At 42.2% G+C, this 11,612-nt stretch overlaps 1 protein-coding gene across 1 annotated transcript in view; it reads left to right on the forward strand.

Annotated features, from left to right (window-relative positions):
* The window catches only part of LOC139475692 (protocadherin Fat 4-like), a 78,359-nt gene that overhangs the window by 63,838 nt on the left and 2,909 nt on the right, over nt 1–11,612 (forward strand). The window contains exons 43-51 of the mRNA XM_071258879.1: nt 437–712; nt 1,688–1,938; nt 2,928–3,095; nt 5,318–5,570; nt 6,333–6,617; nt 7,376–7,632; nt 9,070–9,231; nt 9,900–10,152; nt 10,899–11,180. Of these exons, the coding sequence (XP_071114980.1) occupies nt 437–712; nt 1,688–1,938; nt 2,928–3,095; nt 5,318–5,570; nt 6,333–6,617; nt 7,376–7,632; nt 9,070–9,231; nt 9,900–10,152; nt 10,899–11,180 (2,187 nt within the window). The remainder of the gene's footprint in view (nt 1–436; nt 713–1,687; nt 1,939–2,927; nt 3,096–5,317; nt 5,571–6,332; nt 6,618–7,375; nt 7,633–9,069; nt 9,232–9,899; nt 10,153–10,898; nt 11,181–11,612) is intronic.

An 11,612-nucleotide genomic window follows, 5' to 3' on the forward strand; every position in this document is an offset into this window, starting at 1 on the left:
CAATAATGATCTGAATAATTCTACACAGAAAATCCATGACTCCATTGGTAGTCAATTACTTTTAGGAAAAGGGCACTACTGTCTAGATATTTGTTCATTCGTACAATTTCAAGTACATTGTGTTCAAGGACTTCAATTTCAGCTTCACAGTTACTACAAAAATCCCATTGTGGATTCTGGGTTAGAATAGGTCCCCAGCGACCTATGCTTGTTCTACAGGACAACTTGATGGGTAGGGTGGTCAGACTTGGTAACTTGGTTGATTGCATGTCATCGTACATGATTGAGTGGATGGTTGTTCATAATATCAGTCACTGGTTTGTCTGGTCCAGACTTGATCATGTACAGGCTGCCGTCATATTGGTGGAATAATGCTGAGAGCTGTGTTAAACAACAAACAAACAGATCCAACAATGACTACATTTGTGTTATATAGGTGAATTACTGGTGTCAGACTCCCTGATCCGAGCTCCGATACAAGACATCTACAGACTGAGCATCAGGGCAGGCGACTCCGGGTACCCCTCTCTGTTCGAGGACACGGAGGTCTCCGTGAATGTCCCAAACAACAAGCCTGCACTGTTTTCTGAGGACCTCACTCTGACAGTAGAAGAGTCCACGTCAGTGGGAGGGTATGTGGGTGAGGTGGCTGTCACTGACCCTGATGCTTCACCCCTCTACCCTGTCATCTTCTCGTTGTTGGACCACCCAGGTATGTACTGTTGAACATTTAGTACCTCTAGTGACATCCTATTTCCTTTTTGTTGTAGAATAACAGAATATTCTTCTGTCCCAGGGATATTCTATAGAAAGTCCCTCTGTCCCAGGAATATTCTACAGAAAGTCCCTCTGTCCCAGGGATATTCTACAGAAAGTCCCTCTGTCCCAGGAATATTCTACAGAAAGTCCCTCTGTCCCAGGGATATTCTACAGAAAGTCCCTCTGTTCCAGGGATATTCTACAGAAAGTCCCTCTGTCCCAGGGATATTCTACAGAAAGTCCCTCTGTCCCAGGGATATTCTACAGAAAGTCCCTCTGTCCCAGGGATATTCTACAGAAAGTCCCTCTGTCCCAGGAATATTCTACAGAAAGTCCCTCTGTCCCAGGGATATTCTACAGAAAGTCCCTCTGTTCCAGGGATATTCTACAGAAAGTCCCTCTGTCCCAGGGATATTCTACAGAAAGTCCCTCTGTCCCAGGGATATTCTACAGAAAGTCCCTCTGTCCCAGGAATATTCTACAGAAAGTCCCTCTGTCCCAGGGATATTCTACAGAAAGTCCCTCTGTTCCAGGGATATTCTACAGAAAGTCCCTCTGTCCCAGGGATATTCTACAGAAAGTCCCTCTGTCCCAGGGATAGTCTACAGAAAGTCCCTCTGTCCCAGGGATAGTCTACAGAAAGTCCCTCTGTCCCAGGGATAACCAAGCCCCTGTTTAACTGAAAAACAATTGAGTCCTTTTTCTTGCAGAGAAGTGTCCCAAGAATACTGCTTGATATTTTTAGTTATTTAAAAAGAAATAATTTTATCACCTCTTTATATTGGAAAATATATTATATATTCTAAACATCAAAAACAAAAATGCTGATCTCAAACCAAAATCCTGCGCTAAAAGTCAAATGTTTGCTCCCTTACATGGTCATGCTGTGTGGATGTAAATCACTTTCATATCTCTCCATTTGTTCCAGATACCCTCCACATCAACCCCACATCAGGGGAGATAACCACCGTGGTGGCGCTGGACTCCGAGAGACAGTCTCAGTACATCACCAGAGTCCAGATCGAGGACCGTGGCATCCCAACACATGTCATGACAGCAACCGTCACCGTCAACATTGCAGACGTCAATGACAATTACCCACAATTCTCTTCTCCAACAGGATATGCAGTCACTATTGAGGAAAATGATGCTGATCTGGAGACTGCAGTCCTGACCCTGGTAAATGAAAACTTTGGTCATTTCTGATATGATTCATCCTTTGTCTTTGTGAGGATTCCAGATCAGGATAAGTCTTTAGAACTTAATGACTGTCAGTCGTAACACTTGTCTAGATTTAATAGGCTATCAGTTGGTCAGGTATGTGAGTTAGTGAATGGGTTTGGTTTAATGCTGCTTTGCAAAATATGTAGAGGTTATCACGCGAGTGTGTGTGGGGATCGTAAATATCCTGTGTTAGAAATAAACATTGTATTTACCAAGCCTTGGCAAACTAAATACATAGTGTTTATTCCTAATGTTCAGATTCTGACTCGATTGCCAAATAACAAATGCGACACCACTTTCCTTGTAAACACTGAAAGTAATCGTGGTATAGTAAATAGATTGCAAGTGATTCTGTTGCATTTGATTGGCTGCTAATCAAATCTGTTTGTGTAAATGATTCAATTAACAGACTGCTGTTTCCTGATTGGCTGATAATATAATGGATGGGGCTTGTGTTGTATTATTGCGCTGAACGATGCCACTCATTTCGTATTGCTGTCTACAGTTATTTTTGTGTTAATCATTTAAATAAGCAGTCTGTGAAATTTGTATTATTTTTAAATAGATTTATAAGAATTGACTTCAATATGTTTTTGCATCTAAGGAGTTTTAAATGTAAAAATGGTGTGCACACTTTGTGTTGATCGGCTCTGCAGATTTACAAAGTATGCACAAAGGAGTTTACTTTTATACCTGGGCGGTGGGGTAGCCTAGTGGGTAAAGCGTTTGCTCATCATGCCTAAGACCCGGGTTCGATTCCCTACATGGATACAATGTGTGAAGCCCATTTGTGGTTGTCCACAATGTGATATTGCTGGACTCTCTCTAAAAGTGGCGTAAAACTCACTCACTCACTACCTTCATACATCCGTATATGCCAAAAATGTTGAAGTAAATTCATAAGTAGAAATAATTGTACTACCCCCTTTTTCTGTACATTTCAGAAACCAACATTTGTTGTCAGTGACGAGGATCGAAGACAAAGCAACTTTGTGTACAAGCTGTTCGGACAGTATTCGGAACATTTTGAAATGAATGAGGGATCAGGGGCAATAACTGTTGCCCCAGACGTAGACATAGACTGTGAGCGTGTATGTGAGTACAACTTGAAGGTAGGTCTGTTGTACGTAATGAATATAAAATCTGTACCTTTTAATCATTGCTGACTGTTAACTGTGATGTTCCAGTGAATCAGTTTCACGTCATGCATGCAAAGTTAGAGACTCACAAAACTAGAAATGATACCGGCATGCATGGAGCCTGAAGCTTGTGTTAGTGAGTGTTTGGGCTTTAACACTCCTTTAAAGAGGAGTTCAGTCTTATCATGGCTTGTCAGCTTTAGGTGGGAGAAAAGCCTGAAGTGATGAAGGTCTTACATTTACCCCTTTAGTTTGTTTGTTTGTTGTTGTTTAACACCGCAAGCAGCAATATTCCAGCTATATGACAGCGGTCTGTAAATAATCGAGTCCACACAATCCAGTGATTGAAATTATGAGCATCGATCCACACAATTGGGATACAATGACATGCATCAACCAAGTCAGCGGGGCTGACAACCCGATCACGTTAGTCGCCTCCTATGACAAGCATAGTCACCATGTATGGCAAGCATGGTTTGCTGAAGACCTATTCTACCCCGGATCTTCACTTTAGTAAAACACATGAGCATGCATGATGGTGCTGACAAACCTAGATACATAATCAGGGTGAACCGGGATTCAAAACCACGATCACAGGTTTCTGGCAAACCTGAGGGACTCAACCCTGCACAGTGAATTGTAGCGCCTCAGTCAAATGAACCATCCGTGCCCTCCATTATGTGTATGTGAGTGAGTGAGTGAGTTGGGTTTAACGATGCGTTTAACAGTATTTTAATCATAACTGCACAGCGAATTGCGGCCCCTTAGACGACTGGGCCACCCGTGCCCCCCAGATGTTGGGAGAGAGCAGTATGGCTGCCATGAGATAGACTTATGTTTGAGCTTAATTAGTATTTTACATGAAATCCCTGACTTAGTCTTCAGTTACGGCAGATTCATGATGTGTACTAAATCCATGTCATTACCTAATGCATTATGGTAAACCATGTTGAGTATCAAATGAATAACAGTAATGTTACATCTTTGATGTCAGTGTTTCTTAATCAGTGTTGTGGAAGGTGACCTTGCTAATAAGCCACTCACGTAAAAAAGAAATGTGTATTGTCATTTCAATCACATGTCATTTCCAAAACAAATGCAATGTGATGGTATTGACAAATTTTGTGACCAGTAAAAATATGATTGAACATTTTCATTCCAGTCACAGCTTGTCACTACTGTCACATTTCACTACTCTCACAGCTCATCACTACTGTCACATTTCACTACTGTCACAGCTCATCACTACTGTCACAGCTTGTCACTACTGTCACATTTCACTACTGTCACAGCTTGTCACTACTGTCACATTTCACTACTCTCACAGCTCATCACTACTGTCACATTTCACTACTGTCACAGCTCATCACTACTGTCACAGCTTGTCACTACTGTCACATTTCACTACTGTCACAGCTTGTCACTACTGTCACATTTCACTACTGTCACAGCTCATCACTACTGTCACATTTCACTACTGTCACAGCTCATCACTACTGTCACAGCTTGTCACTACTGTCACAGCTCATCACTACTGTCACATTTCACTACTGTCACAGCTCATCACTACTGTCACAGCTCATCACTACTGTCACAGCTCATCACTACTGTCACATTTCACTACTGTCACAGCTTGTCACTTCTGTCACATTTCACTACTGTCACAGCTTGTCACTTCTGTCACATTTCACTGTCACAGCTTGTCACTTCTGTCACATTTCACTACTGTCACAGCTTGTCACTTCTGTCACATTTCACTACTGTCACAGCTTGTCACTACTGTCATATTTCACTGTCACAGCTTGTCACTACTGTCACATTTCACTGCTGTCACTACAGTCACATTTCATTGCTGTCACATTTCACTTCTGTCCCAAAACAAATGCAATGTGATGGTATTGACAAATTTTGTGACCAGTTAAAATATGATGGAACAGTTTTCATTCCCGTCACAGCTTGTCACTACTGTCACATTTCACTACTGTCACAGCTCATCACTACTGTCGCATTTCATGGCTGTCACAGCTCATCACTACTGTCACATTTCAGTACTGTCACATTTCAGTGCTGTCACATTTCACTAATGTCACAGCCAGTCACTACTGTCACATTTCACTGCTGTCTTATTTAGCTACTGTCACATTTCACTGCTGATACTGACATATTGACATACCAATACCTTTTCCATTCTGCAGATAAATGTAACGGATGAAGGTGGTGTGGGTTTAACATCCACCGCTCCTCTGCAAATAACTGTAGAGGACATCAACGACAATGCTCCTGACGTCACCCCCGATGTTGTGTACAGTGTGAGCCCCAATGCCACTGTCGGCGATGTTGTTGGGAAGGTGCTTGCTGTTGACCTTGACATAAGCGACAAAAACCATCAGCTGACCTTTATTCTCACTAATGGAGGATCCGGAAAGTTTGCTGTTGGTTTACATACTGGTAAAGTATTTCCTATCATTTACCTCATAAATCACAAATTGTCTTCAGATCAATTTAAGGGAAATTAAGATATACTATATGTATCATGCAATGCTAATAAATATTCCCACAAAGGTGTTACCATAGAGTGCCTATCAAAATACATCCTCAAATATCCATATCACCTTTCTGTGGTGATAAAAGGACCCTGGACCTAATGTTCCATGAAATACGTTTTTGCTGAGTACCCGGGTAATAAGTATTTTTCTAATTAGAGTTTCCTACCTTTGACTTTTGAGTGAGTGAGTGATTATTGTTTAATGCTGCATAAACAAGTTTGCAACTATTTGCAGCAACAGACTTTTAGGACCAAAAATTATTCTTCAAATAGTTAAAAAGAAAAGCATATATTTTATTTGTACTGTGATAAAAGAAAGTTTGTTGCATCAGAAATAGAAAGAGATCTATTTTTCCTTAATAAATGAAGGTGAAAAAACTAAATATACTTTCCCAGCAAATACTGACATAACTGTAGTGAAGGGCATGTAGTTAGGTGGGTGTTATTATGCTTCAACTTTCGGGAGGAAAATTCTGGAAATTTGGTCAATGGAATATCATATCTGATCAGAAATATTTGGAAACAAACTATTATGCATGCAAATAAGTTCTGACCAATGTAACTGAAAAATATTATATTCTTCAGCATGAAGTGTTTTTCCATTGTAAGCATTTATGATTTGTTGATTAGTTTTTCTTTTATTTCACCTCACTCTCTCTCAAAAGGCATCATAACAGTTGCTGACAATCTGACAAGACAGCCATTAGTTGACGAGTACCGGCTACAGTTCACAGTGCGAGATTCCGGGTTCCCCAGCTTAAGCACCGAGGCGATCTACACTGTGCATGTCCCCATCAATAGACGCCCTATTTTCAAAAACACCAAGGTTGCTGTTGATGTCCCTGAGGATGTGGAGATAGGGTACATCATTGCCGACGTCGGCGTGGACGACCCAGACTCCTTGACGGGAGGAATTAGTGACATCACCTACAGCCTTGTTGGAGATCAAGGTACACATATATAGTGAGACACCTAAGCTCGCACGTCGACAAACAATTGATAGGGATGAACACACAATGCCATTTAGAAAGTGGTCAAATGTAATAAATGTACTTTACCAAGAAAGTGTTGTCCCAAAGATAACATTTGTTACAACTGATAGGGATCCTTCGATATTTCATTGTATGATGTACCAGGGTAACATGACAACAACTTTATCGAACTGTCTGTTTATTGATGGTTAATCACCTTGAAGTGAAGCTAAACATGTTTCAGTTCCATGGCAATGTCGAATACTATTTGTTTGACAACATATCTAAGTCACATCCAGACCGACCAAGGCATGGTATCTCAGTGTTCTAGCACTGTAAATCGACATCAGTCGGGACTAGTACAAGCAGCCACACACACACGTGCATGCACGTCGCTATAAAAGTGGAATAATCGCGATGTTAAACCCAATTTAACCTAACCTCACATCCAGACCTCACCTATCCCAATCAACAGTTGAGAGGTATATATACATTGTATTACCGTTGAGGAGAGGCACTTTAATAACGAGGCGACCTAATCCCATTGGTTCGGTCTTTGGACGCACTTCAAATAAGTTTGACAAACCAATGCGATGCTTTATCAAACAGGGTTTTTATTTGTATTTTTCCAATATGCAAGTTGAGAAATATTTTGTGCTTATAAATTCAAAAGAATATTCTGGCTGAAGAGTGTAAATATTTTTCATGGGTTTGCCTTTACAACTGTATTGTTCCAGGTCTGTTCACCATAGACAAGTCCACAGGGCTGATCACCACTGCAGCCTTTCTGGATGCTGAACACACGACCAGTGTGGACATGACAGCCTCTGTAGTGGACGCAGGTATCCCCACCTATACCGGGACGACGGCCGTGCATATCGACATCCAGGGTGTCAACGACAACATCCCCACCTTCTCATCACCCACTGGCTACACTGCCATCATAAGGGAGGATGTCGGACTCAGATCCACAGACCCGGTTGAAATAGTCTTGGTGAGATTTAGACGTTCTCTTATGGAATTATTTGGCACTTTCGTATAAAATATTGTTATTGATATTGAAATAACAGTTCTACATTTTGTACTTCAAGGAAGTTGGATCCTACAATCTGTTTGAGAGAGCCTGTTTTGAGGTTGAAACCTTAGTAAAATCAGCAACTCTCAGTTTTCTGTACAAACTGCCAGGCAAGAGAAAGTATACACTTGAAAACTGGATTTGACCCAAAAATTCAATCTCATAAATATGAGATCTAAGTTCTCGCTGCAGCTAAACAAGGACATCCCATTACGGGTCAGGTCAGAACGACCTTTCGCATACTTTGACCAACCACTGAAATAACATACAAGAAGTCGACATCAGCCAATAACAAAGCAGTTTTCTCGAGCTTTCAGGGCACTTGTTTCAATCTGGCGACTTCCCATTCAGACTACGCTTGAAAAATATGTTGACACAGTTCTCGATTAAAATTTTGAAAACTGAACAAACGAACATTTCGGAATGTCTAATATGTATTATATAGCAGAGATTGAGATTGTTTAGCAGTGCTTCCCACATACTGTGCAACACCTCCTCTGTTCAAATGTTTATCCCACGGTAGCGAGAGATAGACAATAATTTTGACGGAATCAGTCGTATGGGCCGTAACTGTCGTTCGGAATACCCCGTGTTAATGTTTTCAATGTTGCAAGATTATAAAACACATTCCGACTGTCACTTTCAGGATCTGGTAAGCGACGCTTTGAATGGTCGGATGAAAGGTCGTTCTGCCATGACCCATAATGGGATGTCCTCAGATCTTTGTTTAGCGATAGCGAGAACTAAGATCTGATTTTAATGAGATTGCCCAAAAATTACAAAAGTAACCAAACATCACTAGGATAAAAATTGATACACTGCAAACCCAACATCCAAAACACAACTTTGATACCTATATAAAATACATCAACATAGAATAGCTATTTCTTGTTTGTTTCGTTTTAGCTATAATCAAACGTTGGTGTATACTTTCTCTTACCGACATTATAGTTGTTGGATGGAGGGGGCACGGGTGGCCCAGTGGTCTAAGACGCCGCGATTCGCTGTGCAGAGTTGCGTCCCTTGGGCACGCCAGAAACCTATGATTGTGGGTTCGAATCCCGGTTCGCCCCGATTATATTTCTAGGTTTGTCAGCACCATACCCGTGCTTGAGGGTTTCACCGAAGTGGTAAACGTCTGAGACCTGCATCACTTCAGGCTTTCCTCCCACATTAAGCTGACACGCTGTGATATAACTGGAATACTGTTAAAAGCGGCGTTAAACCCAACTCACTCACTCACTCACTCACTGTTGGATGGATATGCATTGTTTTAAGTTAACAATTAAGTGTGTTTCTGTATGCCACTGTTTACAACAGGATCATTACCAGTGTGTCATGTTGTTCTGTGCGTAGACTCCCGGACTCTCTATAACTGATGAAGATGGAGATGATGTGCATGTCCATCTGTCCGGTGAGGGTGCAGAACTGTTTGCAGTTGACCAGAAGACCCACACCATCACGCTGGAGAACCCAGACAGCATCGACTGTGAACATCAGTGTCGTTACAATTTGTCGGTAACTCAAGTTGCAGTATATCATCTGTATAGTGTAAACATGTCATGTCTCTAAATCACCAATGCAGTAGCAACAACGATGGATGATGTGTATTTTGTCAAACCCTCTTAATCCAATTTGTAGCTTTCCACGGAAATTGTCCAAATTAACAAATGTCTGCACCATGGAGACCTGCATCACTGACCACAATAAAACTGAAATACTGTTCAAAGTGGAGCTTAACCCAACTCACTCACACAATATCCTGAAAAACTGATGATGCACTGATATATTGTCATGACTGGAGGTGAGGTGAGGTGAGGTGAGGTGAAATGAAATGGGGTTTATTGCATGTTGAAGATTATTTCACTTGTATGGTGATGTGCATACAAGATTGTGTGTGTGTGACTGCTTGTACTATTCTTCACTAATGCTCGTTTATAGTGCTAACTCACTGAGAGACCATGCCACAGTTTAACATAAATACCAAACTCATACTCAAAAGTGACCAGTCCTTGTTTTATCCCCTTAATGCTGAGTGCCAGGCAGGGTAACAACAAGTAATATCTTTTAACATTTTGACGTGACACAGCTGGAGTTTGGGCCACCGACCTGCTGTTCTCTGGGCTAACACTCAACTACACCACAGAGATGGTCCATGACTGTTTACGATAATTTGTCTTCCTCAGATCATAGCATCAGACATTGGCACCCCCGAGTTGACTAGTTCAGCTGAGCTGACGGTCCAGATTGAAGACGTGAATGAACATGCTCCCGAGTTTGCCAGGACCTTCGTTTACCCAGTCCAAGCTGCCGCCCCAGTGGGCACGCTGGTTGGTTATGTGGAGGCAACAGACAAAGACTTCGGGGAAAGGAACAGCGACATCTCATATATTCTGAAATCGGGAGGCTATGACAAGTTTGCCGTCCATTCTGACACTGGTACTACTGCTCTTGTCAGTTATACAGTTGTATGGATTAGTTGCCTTGTTTTGATAATTGAAATTTGTAACTGTTGAATAGGTGTTTTGTTAATGCATGAAGACCTTGGTGGAGAAACAACTATTGCCTTCCAACCATGGGAGCCATCATTGGGGGCGAACATAGTCTGGTGGTCAAAGATGCCTCCGTTGTTATGTTGTGAATTTAGGCATGCCAGGATTGGGTGATCATTGTGTCGATACCCAGGTTATGATTATGATCATTTGTCAGGATCATTTCCATGCTTGTGGGTAACACCTTGTCACTTTTAGCTTTCCTAACACTGATTGTGATGAACACTGTAATACTGGTGAAAGTGATGTGAGATTCAGAGATTTACACAGGCCTTTTCAGAAGCAGATATTTGGCTCCATGTGGGTAATAATAAAAATTCCCAAATTCGAGTTAAATCTTTTTCATTTCATACTATTGTAGTTGTAACTGGTCTGTGGAGAGGTGACTTGTATTTCATTGATAACTGGACCAATAAAGAGGAAGAGGCATCTATGATTAGTATTACATTGTTGTATTGAATGCAATGTTAACTGTACAATGTTAGCATACCTCTGAATTTAGGAAAGTATGAATTAAGGAATTTGTTCCCAAGATACCTGCCAAGGACTCTTGGTTTGGAATCCTAGACAAATCACTGAAACTCACTCACTCACTGAAACATCATTTAAAAAACATGACTATTTTGTTCCCAGGAGCCATCACAGTCGCTGACAGCCTCATCCGGGAGCCTCAGCTCAAGCAGTATGACCTTCAGGTGGAGGCTCGTGACCTTGGGTACCCTCAGAGGTCGGCTGAGACGACTGTGATGGTCAAAGTTCCTGTCAACGAGGAGCCAGTGTTTGCTCACACCATGGTGTACAATGTGTCTGAAGACTTCACTGTGGGGGACATCATCGGGACTGTGAAAGCGGAGGATGTAGATCTGGGAATGGGAGAGAAGCAGTACCTGGCCTATAGTATCATTGGAGGCGATGGTGAGGGGATAGAGGGGAGGGAGGATGTTGGGTTGCCTGTGGTTACTGAGGTGGTGGTAGAGGGGAGGGAGGGAGGATGTTGGGTAGCCTATGGCTACTGAGGTGGTGGTAGAGGGGAGGGAGGATGTTGGGTTGCCTATGGCTACTGAGGTGGTTGTAGAGGGAAGGGAGGATGTTGGGTAGCCTATGGCTACTGAGGTGGTGGTAGAGGGGTGGGAGGGAGGATATTGGGTAGCCTATGGTTACTGAGGTGGTGATAGAGGGGTGGGAGGGAGGATGTTGGGTAGCCTGTGGCTACTGAGGTGGTGGTAGAGGGGAGGGAGGATGTTGGGTTGCTTATGGTTTCTGAGGTGGTGGTAGAGGGGTGGGAGGGAGGATGTTGGGAAGCCTGTGGCTACTGAGGTGGTGGTAGAGGGGTGGGAGGGAGGATGT

This window comes from Haliotis cracherodii, unplaced genomic scaffold (genome assembly GCF_022045235.1).
Source record: "Haliotis cracherodii isolate W230 unplaced genomic scaffold, xgHalCrac1.p SCAF_3, whole genome shotgun sequence".
Taxonomy (NCBI): Eukaryota; Metazoa; Mollusca; class Gastropoda; order Lepetellida; family Haliotidae; genus Haliotis; species Haliotis cracherodii.